This window comes from Lynx rufus, unplaced genomic scaffold (assembly GCF_022079265.1).
Source record: "Lynx rufus isolate CCGP_SWC_20201006 ecotype Redwood Valley unplaced genomic scaffold, mLynRuf1.p SCAF_31, whole genome shotgun sequence".
NCBI classification, from domain to species: Eukaryota; Metazoa; Chordata; class Mammalia; order Carnivora; family Felidae; genus Lynx; species Lynx rufus.
In genome coordinates, this window is record NW_025814847.1 from 4406152 (window position 1) to 4419466 (window position 13315).

The following is a 13315-nucleotide window of genomic DNA, read 5'->3' on the forward strand; positions in this document are numbered from 1 at the left end:
CAGGGAACTGTTGCGACTCAATACTAAAGAAACAAACAACACAGCTTTTTAAATGCGTAAATTATTTGAGTAGATACTTCTCCATAAGGGATGTGCTCATGGCCAATAAGCACATGAAAAGATGCTCCCAATATCATTAGTCATTAGGGAAACGGAAATGAAAACCGTAAGAAGAAAGCACCTCTCACCAGTAGGAGGGCTTTAATTAAAGGACCGGAGTGTTTGCAAAGAAACTGGAACCCTCACGCGGTGTTGCTCGGAATTGTTGGTACCGCCCTCTTGGGAAGACATTTTGGCAGCTCCTCAAAAAGTTAACCGTGGAGTTACCACGTGACCAGCAATTCTGCGGCTACGTATAGACGCAAGAGAAAGGGAAGAAACGTCCACACAAGACGCAGACACAAGCGTTCCCGGCGGCAGTATTCCTGACAGCCGAAAGGCAGCCGCAACCCACGTCTCCCGTCAGTGGGTAAGTGGATTCACAAGACGTGGCCTGCCCATCCCGCGGGGCTTACTTGGCGGTGACGAGACCGGGGAGCCGCGCGAGCGCCATGCTGTAGGAAAGAAGGCGGTCGCGAGGGTCATGTGCTTTATGACCGTTTATAGGAAATGCCCGGAATAGGCAGACACCTAGAAACACGGGGTAGATGACTGTTCCGTAGGGTCCAGGCTGGAGGCGGGGAGGGACTGCTCATGGGTACAGAGTATCGTTTTGAGATGACTGAAGGGTTCTGAAATGGTGTTGGTTGCATCAGAGTTCTCCAAGGAAACGACCAATAAGACGGTTTTTGTTTTGTTTTTTTTTTTAATTGATCTCCTCCACATGCCAACGTGGGGCTCAAACTCACAACCCCCGAGATCAGGCGTTGCATGCTCCACTGACCCAGCCTGTTGTCCCAAAATCTTGATTTTTTTTTTTTAATTTTTTTTTCAACGTTTATTTATTTTTTTTGGGACAGAGAGAGAGACAGAGCATGAACGGGGGAGGGCCAGAGAGAGAGGGAGACACAGAATGGGAAACAGGCTCCAGGCTCTGAGCCATCAGCCCAGAGCCCGACGCGGGGCTCGAACTCACGGACCGAGAGATCGTGACCTGGCTGAAGTCGGACGCTTAACCGACTGCGCCACCCAGGCGCCCCTTTTTTTTTTTTTTTTTTAATTTTTTTTTTCAACGTTTATTTATTTTTTTTGGGACAGAGTGAAAATCTTGATTTTTTAAATTCAGTCCCCATCATTCTCATTTCAATAGGTTTTTTTTAATCTTATCATATATATATATGATATATATATGGTACATATATAAAAAATTTTTTATATATTTTTTTTTTTTTTGAAGGGGGGTTGGACAGAGCACAAGCAGAGAAGGGGCAGAGAGAGAGAGGGAGCTGTCAGCGCAGAGCCTGACTCGGGACTCTAACCCACAGACCATGAGATCATGACCTGAGCCGAAGTCGGATGCTTAATCGACTGAGCCACCCAGGCGCCCCATTGTTTATAATTTTTTAAGTAAGCTCTGTGTCCAACGTGGAGCTTGAACTTAACACCGAGATCAAGAGTTACATGCTATAGGGGCCCCTGGGTGGTTCAGTTGGTTAAGCGTCTGACTCTTGATTTCGGCTCAGGTTGTGATCTCATGGTTCATGAGTTCGAGCCCCACATGGGGCTCCGTGCTGACAGTTTGGAGCCTGCTTGGGATTCTCTCTCTTTCTCTTCCCTCTGCCCCTCCCCCGCTTGTGTGTGCGTGCACTCTCTGTCTCTCTCTCTTTAAATAAATAAATAAAAACTAAAACTTTTTTTTAACGTGTTAGGGGAGGGGTGCCAGCTGGCTCAGGCGGTGGAGCTGTGACTCTTGATCTCAAGGGGTCATGAGTTCAAGCCCCATATCAAGGGCTCAATTACTTAAAAATGAAATCTGAAAAAAAAATCTGGGATTCATAGTTTTTCAAAATTCTTCTGGGGCGTGTGGGAGCAAAAAATGTGAAGACATGTGGTGTTTCACATTTGGCTTCTGGAATCAGGCCACAATTCAGAGTCTGCCTCCACCAATTACTGTCTGTCTGACCTTGGGCAAGCTGACACATCCCAAGGCTTCAGATTCTGTATTGTAAAATAGAAGTTAATATGAATATTAAATAAAATAATGTATGTAAAATACTAAGGAGAGTACCTAACACATAGTAATCACTTAATAAGAGATAATTTCTGAATTGACATTGTTTTTTACAGTAAAGTTCTCTCGACAAGAATCTGCTACCTACTACACAGCTATTACCTCTGGGTCCTTGTTCAGTATATTACCACACTTTTTCTTGCTGAGCTCAGAAAACACTTCAGAATTCCTCCTGGCGCTCCTGTTGGTTGTCACTGCCAGCCGTTCAGACTTCTGCCAGATCTTGGGATAGTGGAGAGAATATAGGCCTTCTGTGCAAAATGGACTTAAATAGCAGACCTTGGGGCACCCAGGTGGCTCAGTCGGTTAGACGTCCGACTCTTCGTTTTGGCTCGGGTCATGATCTCACAGTTCATGGGTTCAAGCCCCACGTTGGGCTCTGCACTGACAGTGCAGAGCCTGCTTCTGATTCTGTGTCCCCCTCTGTCTCTGCTTCTCCTCTCCCTCCCACGCTCTTCCCCTCTCTCTTTTCCCCCTCTCTCTGCCCCTCCACTGCTTATGCACACAAGCTCTCTCTCAAAATGTATAAACTTTAAAAAAAAAGGGACACCTGGGTGGCTCAGTCAGTTAAGCGTCCGACTTCAGCTCAGGTCACAATCTCACACTCGATGAGTTCGAGCCCCGCATCGGGCTCTGTGCTGACAGCTCAGAGCTGGAGCCTGCTTCGGATTCTGTGTGTCCCTCTCACTGACCCTCCCCGACACTTGCGCGCTCTCTCTCTCTCTCTCTCAAAAATACATAAACATTTTTTTTTTAATTAAAAAAAATAAAATAGCAGACCTGAGACTTGTATTCTGAGAAAGGCCTGCTTGCAAGGTTGGGCATTGGCTGGCATCTGGGAACTTGAATATCTAACATTTTCCTGTCAATACAAAACTTTCCTGCATGCGAATGTCTTCGTGTGCCCACTGTGTATTCACTGTATGGTTTCTGCTGAACACCTGCTTTCATTTGAAGAGTCTGGAATCTGGTACATTCTAGACAGGAGTAGCTGTATGATCAGCCACCAAACAAAACCTTGAGCACTGAGTTTGTAATGAGCATCCTTGATAAACATTTCACACGTTGTGTTCTTCCCATATATTGGCAAAGATTATGTCCTGTGTGACCCCACTGGGGGGAGAACTTGGGTAAACTTGGGCCTTGTTTCTGCCCCCGTTTTGCCGGTGCATTTTCTCCCTTTACTGATTTTGCTTTGTATCCTTTGCTGTAATGAAGTATAGCAGGAACGTGACCACGCACTGGTCCTGTGAGTCAGCAGACCTGAAGGTGGTCTCGGGGGCCTGGGCACCCCTCACAGTCCAGCACTCTCGTGGCCAGATGATCTTGAACAAGTCACGTACTCTTCATTTTACCATCTTCATGTATGTAGCAACTACCTTCACCTGAGTTGTGAGGACAGAGTGATGCTTACTTTGTATTTAACGCAGTGAATATAAATTTAAGGGTATAATACACATTTTGATAAATAAGTATTTGTCATGAAAAGTAAAATTTTATTTGAAATGTACTTGTGTAATGAGAGAAACAATCCTGATTTCCTTAAACATTTAAAAAAACATTTATTTTAATGTTTATTTATTTTTGACACATTAAGCATGAGGGGGGGAGGGACAGACAGAGAGGGTGACACAGAATCCGAAGCAAGCTCCAGGCTCTGAGCTGTCAGCACAGAGCTCAACGTGGGGCTCAAACCCATGAACCATGAGATCATGACCTGAGCCAAAGTCAGATGCTTAACTGACTGAGCCACCCCATCGCTTAATGGTGAAATATTCAGTGTTTCCTCCTAAAACTGGAAAGAAGGTAAAAATGTCCACCCTCACTACACTATTGCACATTCTTCTGGATGTTCTAGCCTGTGCAGTAAGGCGGGAAGATGACAGAAGTCATGAAGACCAGGAAGGAAGAAGTAAAACTATTCCTGCTTGCAGACCACATAATCGTAAAGTCCAAAGAGATGCACAAGAAAGCTACTGCAATTGTTGAGCAAGGTTACTGAAAACAAAGTCGTTATATAAAAATCAGTTGTATTCCTATAAAACTAAACAGGCTCTCACCATACCATCCGACATTTCCACTTTGTTATATTTACCCAAAGGAATTGAACATTAATGTCTACACGGTAACCTGCACACAGATGTTTTATAACCATCTTGTTCATAACTGCCCAACCTTGGAAGCAACTGAGATGTCCTTCAGCAGGTGAATGGATAAACTGGTACAGCCAGACAGTAGAATGTTATCAGCACTGAAAGGAAATGAGCTATCAAGCCTTGAAAAGACCTTGAGGAACCTTAGAATCATTATGACAAGTGAAACAAGCCAATCTGAAAAGGCTAACATTCTGTAGGATTCCAAGTATATGACACTGTGGAAAAGGCAACGCTGTGGAGGCATTAATGGTGTCGGGTTGGGCAGGAGGGATGAATCAGCAGAGCACAGAGATTTTTAGGTCAGTGGAGCCATTCTGCATGATTCAGTAATGGTGGATAGCTGTCATTACACAGTTTTCCAAAGCCATAGAAGGTACAGTGATGATGATGTGTCCGTACCGGCCCATCAGCTGTTAAGCAGTGCACGGTTCTAGTGAAGAGTGTTGGTGACACTTAGGGCCAGTGTGTGCATTGGACATCTCTGTACCTTCTGCTCAGTACTGCTTTGAACCTAAAACTACTCTAAAAAACAAAGTATTTTTTTTTTAAAAGCATGTGTAGGGGCGCCTGGGTGGGCCAGTCGGCCAAGAGTCCAACTTCAGCGCCGGTCATGATCTCACGGTTCGTGAGTTCGAGCCTCATGTTGGGCTCTGTGCTGACAGCTCAGAGCCTGGAGCCTGTTTCAGATTCTGTGTCTCCCTCTCTCTCTGACCCTCCCCCACTCGTGCTCTGTCTCTCTCTCTCTCTCATTCTGTCAAAAATAAATAGACATTTAAAAAAAATTTTTTTTAAACCATGTGTAGTAGTGTAATGAAACCAAAGTAATCAGAGGGGCACCCAGCTGGCTCAGTTGCAGCTCTTGACCTCTGGGTCATGAGTTCATGCCCCATGTTGGGTGCACGAATTGCTAAAAAAAAATTAAATAAAAATTTAACACAATAATTAGAAATAAATTTATCTAATAGGCAAGAACTTTATACTGAAAATTAAAACATTTATTGGAGAAATGAACGAAGACCTAAGTAAATGGAGAAAATGCCACAATTAGAGATGGGGAGCCTCCATTGTTATTACTTCAGTGCAATGTAGATTATACTATCAGTAGGCTTTTCTGTAAAAATTGATAAGCCGATTTTCTTCAGTGTTTATTTAGAGAGAGTGTGCAAGCAGGGCAGGGGCAGAGAGAGAGAGAATCCCACGCAGTGTGCTCACTGTCAACACAGAGCCCAGTGTGGGGCCCGAACTCACAAACCATGAGATCTGAAATCAAGAGTCAACATGCTTAACCAACTGAACCACCCAGGCCCCCCGATAAGCTGATTGTCTAAACATTATGTGGAGATTGCAAAGTGATCTTTTTGTTGTTGTTAACGTTTGTTTATATTTGTAAGAGAGAGAGAGCAAGTGGGGCGGGGGGGGGGGTGGTTACAGAAGATCCAAAGCAGGCTCTGCACTGAACGCAGCAAGTCTGATGCAGGGCTCAAACTCATCAACTGCGAGATCATGAGCTGAGCCGAAGTCAGACGCTCAACTGACTAAGCCACCCAGGCACCCCTGTTAAGCGTCATCTCTTGATTTCACCTCCAGTAAACAATCTCACGGTTTGTGAGATTGAGCCCCAAGTGGGGCTCCCTTTTGCAACACAGAACCTGCTTGAAATTCTCTCTCCCTCTTTGTCTCTGCCCCTCCCCTGCTTGCAAGCGTACATGACCGACCTCTCTCTCTCTCGTTCTCTCTTGCTCTCAAAATAAATAAAGTTTTAAAAAGCATGAGTTGCCATAAAACAGTTTAGACTTAAAATTGGCATTAGAGGCGCACCTGCCTGGCTCAGTTGGTGAGCATACGACTCTTGATCTTGAGGTGGTGAGTTCGAGCCCTATGTTGGGGGTAGAGCCGACTTAAAAGTATTAGTAAACTTTTTAAAAAATAAATAAAATATAAAATAAACTGACATCAAAATAGATCTCTGGAACAGAGTAGATAGCCCAGAAATAGACCCACACCTTTGTGGTCATTTAATTTGGACACAGGCATCAAAGCAATCCAGTGGGCAACAATGCCCTGCAACGAATGGTGCCGGAACAGGGAAATGTTCATGTGAAGAAAATTAAACTTTGACATCAACCTCACAGCTCCTACAGACTGGATTCGGCACACATCACAGACTTAAACATAAAAGCTTAACCATAACAGGAGGTGTAAAACTTCTAGAAGAAAGTGTAGGAACATACCTTCGTGACCTGCAGGTAACCAAACGTTGCTCGGATGGAGCCCAGTAAGCAGTAAGCGCTGAACAAAGCGCCGGTAGCTGACACGCTGACCAGATGGGAGCATATCTGTCACAAGACACCATCTCACAAAGAAACAGACACAGCACAAACTGGGAGAACATACTCACAAATTGTATGTGTCCTGAATACGTAACTCCTACAAATATATTTATTTAAAAAAAAAAGAAGACAACCCAATTTTAAAGTGAGGATTGGAACACTTTACCAGAGGAAACATACACAGGCCAATAAACACGTGAAAAATACTCAGCACCATAACTCATCAAAGAAATGCAAATTAAAACCACAATGTGTTGGCACAACCAGGTTGTTTATAAACAACTGTGGCAGAGTAAAATGGTACAACTTATTTTTAAAACATGACAGCTTTTGTAAAACTAGACTTAAACGTACATACGCAATACATATGTGTGTAAGAGTGTGCATAGTAGCTTCATCCATGGTGCCGTGAGCTGGAGACAGCCCAGGACCCCAGCAATAGGGCGGATTAACAAACTGTGTGTTCATATGGTGGACTATTGGCCAGCAACTAGAAGGGGGAGAAAGTCCACTGCCAGGGTGCTGCCTCCCTGGGTCTCAGCTGTGCCCCGTGCCCCACGCTGGGCTCCACAGTTGCCAGGCTCTGCGCCCGCCCTGCCACTCCTGCACCCGGGCCCTTGGCGCTGGTCCGAGCGCACGTGGACCTCCTGCTCCCCCGCGGGCCTTCTGGCTGTGGCACCACTGAACACCCACGGACGCAAAGCTTGCTTGAGTTCCTGAATGATGTGAATAAGGAGGAAAAGAAGATCTAGAAGCATAGGTCCCTCCCCAAGATGTCTGGGGCCTGGGAGCTGGAAGTGGATGGGATAGAAACCAAATTAGTGTGGAAAGTTTCCGGAGAAAAGATGACTGTGACTTTCAACATGAACAACAGCATCCCAGCAGCGTTTGGTGGGGGAAGAGCCCTCCCGAGGGCAGAAGGTGGAAGAACAGGAGCCTGAACTGATGTCCATTCCCACTTTTGTGGTGGAAGGTAAGAACGGTGGCAAGAAGGGCCTGGTACTGGACTGTCCCTACCCAGAAGATGAGGTGGGCAAGAAGAGGAGGACGGCAGTGACATTTGGCCATCAGAGAGGTGAGCGGACAACATCAGTCCGTTGTCGAGTCTGAGTGAAAGGACACAAGTTACATGCTCACCACCGACTCCCTGGCCTGGACCGTTAGGACACCAGCTGGATCTTCTGGCCAACCAGGGTTTGGGGGGAGGGCAGTCGGACAACACTTTTGCAGGTGAGCACAGCCCTCGAGCACCAGGAATACGTTACTTTCCTCAAAGATCTGAAAGGTTTTGTCAAGAGCCAGTAGAGCAAACAAGACAAGATGTTGAACATCTCAAGTTTATGGCAGCCTCTGGCCAGGGAACAAGCCTACTCTTAAACCAGACACACACACACTTTGAGATGGTTTTCATCTGAGCACCGTGGAAAATAAAGCAGATGCAAAGTAGTTGCATTGCCCTCTTTTTTACTGTTAATCTCTTTCTTTCTGTAAACTCTGTTGCTCCTCGGTTTTTGTATAATGTAATGATGAACAGTACAATTGGCTTATGTCCTCCAGAAAGAGGTGGAGAGAAGAAGGCGGACCAACTAGGGACCTTAGGACTGAGGAAGTTCATGGTGATGAGTTCCCTGAGTCTTCTTTCTACCTCCTGTATCCCAAACTTGAAGCTGAGAAAGCTAGCGACCTGGAAACGCCATTGGGCAGAAACAAAGCAATCAAAAAGACGCCTGCTTTCCGTAGCCAAAAGAAAGGGAAAGGGGCGGGGCGCCTGGGTGGCTCAGTCGGTTGGGTGGCCGACTTCAGCTCAGGTCACGATCCGGCGGTCCATGAGTTCGAGCCCCGCGTCGGGCTCTGGGCTGATGGCTCAGAGCCTGGAGCCTGCTTCCGATTCTGTGTCTCCCTCTCTCTCTGCCCCTCCCCCGTTCATGCTCTGTCTCTCTCTGTCTCAAAAATAAATAAAACGTTGAAAAAAAAAAAAAAAAAGTTTAGAAAGGGAAAGGGGCAACCTAGCAAGACAGAAAACTTTTAGGCAGTATCCTCCAAACTCTAGTCAAATGGCACAGAAAAAAAAAACGTTCCGCTGCCCACACTCTCACCAGCAGGTGCCAAGTGGGGAGCCTCAACTTCCATGCCCGCCTGGGAGTACGAAGGCATCCCTCCCTGGCCCGTGACCTGTGCAATGTCAGAGGAAGGCTAATACGAGTCAGGACTTTTACCGTCACTAGTAGTGACATGACCACTCCCACCATGGTGTTGGGGGATGCTGCGTGGGAAACTAGAACTCCCACCATCCCCTAGCAGTGACCAGGAGCAACGCTCAGGTTCCAGGAGCAGTTGTGGAAAAAGCCAGCCAAAATAGAAGGTTTTTGTAAAATCCAGAACCTGGTAACTTAATACAGAAAATATCTAGGTTTAAACTGAAATTCCTATGTCAGGGACCCCTGGGTGGCTCATTCGGTTAAGTGTCCAAGTCTTGATTTAGGCTCAGGGTGTGATCTCATGGTTGTGGGATCGAGCCCCACATCAGGGTTCTGCACAGTACCTGCTTGGAATTCTCTCTGAGGTTTAATAAATAAGCTTTAAAAAGAAAAAAATTAAAAAAATAAGCCAAGAGGAAAAAAATCATATGTCATACTGAGAACCAGGGAGATGTTAAACTGAAATTTTTTTTTAACTTTTGAGAATGTTTATGTATTTATTTTGAGAGAGAATAAGTGGGGGGGGGGGCGGGCGGAGAGAGAATCCCAAGCAGGCTCCACGCTGCCAGTACAGAGCCCAACACAGGGCTCAGTCTCACAAACCATGAGATCATTACTTGAGCCGATATCAAGAGCTGGACTCTTAACTGACTGAGCCACCCCCTTTGACTGAATTTTAAAAAACAGTCAAGGGGCAGCTGGGTTGCTTAGTCAGCTAAGCATCCGACTTCAGCTCAGGTCATGATATCACAGCTCATGGGTTCAAGCCCCACCTTGAGCTCTGTGCTGACAGCTCAGAGCCTGGAGCCTGCTTTGGATTCTGTGTCTCCCTCTCTCTGTCCCTCCCCCACTCGCACACACACTCTCCCTCTCTCTCTTTCTTCCTCCCTCACTCCCTCTGTCTCGAAAATAAACATCAAAAAAGTTTTTTCAAGGCGGTCAGTATATGCCAACACCAATATGTTAGAATTACCTGACAAAAATTTTAAAGCAGTTAGATTAAAAAAAAAAAAAAAAGACAGTTCAACAAGCAATTATGAATATGCTTGAAACATGAAAAGAAGTTGAAGCCTCAGCAACTAAATCGAAGACATAAAGAAAAACCAAATAGGAATTTTAGAATTGAAAGACGCAGTAACTGAAACAAAAGCTTAGGGGTGTGCTCGGCAGCAAGGTGAGGAAGACCTAAGAATCGTGGACCAGGTGATGGAAGATGTCTGACCTGAACAAAGGAGAAAGTAGACACTAAAAAAAAAAAAAAAAAACCACAGAGGCTACGGGATCATGACAAAAGCGAAATCGGTATTCTCGGTGTGCTGGATGGAGAGAAGACGGGCGGAGAAGAAAAAAAACGCTTGTATGAACAGTGGCTAAAGGTTTCCCAGATTTGGCGGAAGACACAAAACGACTGGTTGAGGAAGAGGGTCACACCCAACAGGACGCCGTTCGGGAGATCCCTGCTGAGACAGGGTCATCCCATTTCATCCCACTCACTGAACATAGAGCAGCTTTACATCCGCGAGAGAGAAATGGGTCCCCACCAACCTACGGAGGTGAGACAGCTCGGGCGGCAGTGGTTGCTTGTGCGAATCCGTGCAGGTGGCACTACAGTGCAAGCGCTGAAAGAAACACCGTCTGCCCAGATGCCACACCCAGCAAAAGTAACCCTGCGGGAATTAAGTGGGAGTCAAAGCACTCCTAGACTAAAAGAGTGTGCTGCCAGTTGACTTGCCCCGTGTGTAAAGAAAGGAAGTTCTCTAAACAGAAAAGAAACAGGGGCACCCGGAGGGGCTCAGTTGGTTAGGCATCCGGCTCTTGATTTCGGCTCGGGTCATGATGTCACGGTTCATGGGTTCGAGCCCTGCGTCGGGCTCCGCGCTGATGGTCAGAGCCTACTTGGGATTCTCTCTCTCCCTTTCTCTCTGCCCCTCACCTGCTTGTGCTCTCCCTCTCTCAAAGTAAATAAACATTTTTTTAAAAAAGAAAAGAAATAAAGAAGGGACCTTGGAACCTCAGGAGGGCAGAAAGAACAGTAAGTAAACTTACGGGCTTTCCTTCTCCTTTGAGTCTTCTGTGTAACTTTTTAATAAATAACAAATGAGGCAAAAAAATTGACACTGCTGTATTTTTAACAACTTGTTGAGGCATAATGCATATATCCTCCAATTCACCCATTTAAAGCATACAGTGGTTTTTGATACATTATCTTTCTTGTAGTAAATTATGTGTAACTTAGGATTTGCATCTTGCATTTCCACTTTTCATTGTAAGGTTCAGTGACGTAAAGTACATTCATACTGCCGCGCGGCCATGACCCCAACGCTCTCCAGAACTTTTTCGTCATCCCAAATGGAAACTCTGTGCCAATTAAATAATTATTGCCCGTTCCCTCAGCTCCTGGCAACCACCGCGGTTCTTCTTACTGCTATGAATTTGACTGTTTTAGGATCCTCGTACGGTGGGGCCTTCCGCCGTTTGTCCTTTTGTGCCTACCATAGTTCACGTAGCGTGACGGCCGCAAGGTTCTTCTGTGTTCTGGCGTGTAGGAGACTTTCCTTCCTTTTTAAGGCTGAATAACACTCCTCTGTGTGTGTGCACACACTCCATGCCCTGTTTACGCATTCATCCGCCGACGGACATCTCTGTTGTTTCCACCTTTTTGCAGTTGTGAATAATGCTGCTGTGAACATTGGTTTACAATTCTCTGTTGAGGACCCTGCTTTCAATTCTTTTGTATATATACCCAGAAGTGGACTTGCTGGATCCTTTGGTAAGTCTATATTTAATGTTTCGGGAACTGCCGTACTATTTTCCGCAGTGGCTGCACCATTTTTATATCCCCACCAGCAATTCTTGAGAGTTCAGTTTCCCCACATCCTCAATAACACTTGTCATTTTCCGTTATTTTTCATAATAACCATCCTGATGAGTGTGAAGTGGTGATCTCATATGGTTTTGATCTGCATTTCCCCTCTAGTGATGTTGAGCGTCTCTTCATGTCCGTTTTGGCCATTTGTATGTCTTCTTTAGTGAAATGTGTATTCGAGTCCTTGTCCACTTTTGAGTTGAGTCATTTGTTCCTTGTTTTTGAGCTTTAGGAGTTCTGTATATATCCGGATATGAATTATCAGATACATGATAAATAGAATATCTTTATGACATGGACACAGAAGACCACAAAATGTATAAACACCACTGGAAAAGATTGATAAACTTAATTACATTAACGACGATATACAAGAGAACAGCTCTAGTAATCAGGGTTGAATATGATTGTTTATGATAACTATGTTAAAATTACAGACTTTTTTTTTTTTTTTTAATTAGATCAGGGGAAAGGGGCAGAGAGAGAGAAAATCCTAAGCGCAGCACGGAGCCCAATGCAGGGCTCGATCCCATGACCCTGGGATCATGGCCTGAGTTGAAATCAAGAGTCGGACACTCAACCGACTGAGCCACCCAGCACCCCAGAATTACAGAGTTTTCAGTAAGGGTTAGAATGAGGCAAACAGACACCTGGCCGACTCACTGGTGGAGCACGCAACTCTTGATCTCAGGGTTGTGAGTTCGAGCCTCACGTTGGGTGTAGAGATTACTTAAATCGAAATAGAAAGAATGAGGCAAATGGCTTAGTTTGGTGGAAAGGATTCAATTTTAGGTGGGAGAAATGACACATGAGAATGTGAAAGCAAGAGGAAGCTGGTTGTGTTTAAGAAATTGTGCTGGTACAGCCATTATGGAAAACAGTATGGAGGATCCTTGAAAAACTAAAAATAGAACAATCAAATGATCCAGCAATTCCATTTATGGATATATATCCAAAGGAAATGAAAACACCAACTCAAAAAGTATCTGCTGTGCCCTCCCCGCCATGTTCATAGCAGCATTATCTACAATGGCCAAGACATGGAAACAACCTAAGAGTCTGAGGGATGAGTGGATAAAGAAGAGGAAGCATATACATACAATAGAATATTACTCAGCTGTGTTAAAAATAAACGGAAAGAAAACAAAAGGAAGGAAGGAAGGAAGGAAGGAAGGAAAGGACAGAAGGAAAGAAAAGAGAAAAAGAAAATCCTGCCATTTGTGACAACACGGATGGACCCTGAGGGTATTATGCGAAATGAAATAAGTCAGACAGAGAAAGACAAATACGGTGTAACCTCGCCTGTACCTGCACTCTTTGGGATCTACGAAAGCAAAACAAACTCCTAGAAAAGGAGATCACAGGCACCTGGCTGGCTTAGTCAGGGGAGCAAGCAACTCTTGATCTCTGGGTTGTAGATTCAAGCCCCACGTTGGGTCTAGAGATTACTTAAAAATAAAGAATAATAACAACGCGAAATCTGTTCAAGAAAAAAAGAAAATAAAGTGGGTCAGATTTGTGATTACCAGAAGCAAAGGGAGGTGGGGAGGGTATTAGGAGAAAGGTGGTCAAAAGGTGTAAACTCCAGTTACAAG

The 13315-nt window shown here is 45.0% G+C and overlaps 1 protein-coding gene across 4 annotated transcripts in view; it reads left to right on the plus strand.

The window, feature by feature from the left end:
- Positions 1-13315, plus strand: part of ASH1L (ASH1 like histone lysine methyltransferase) — a 197751-nt gene that overhangs the window by 141680 nt on the left and 42756 nt on the right. For 3 of the 4 annotated variants that reach the window (XM_047092692.1, XM_047092694.1, XM_047092695.1), the window contains one exon: positions 11520-11624. The exons of the other annotated variant lie outside the window; for it this stretch is intronic. In XM_047092692.1, the coding sequence (XP_046948648.1) occupies positions 11520-11624 (105 nt within the window). The remainder of the gene's footprint in view (positions 1-11519; positions 11625-13315) is intronic. 4 annotated transcript variants of the gene reach the window in all.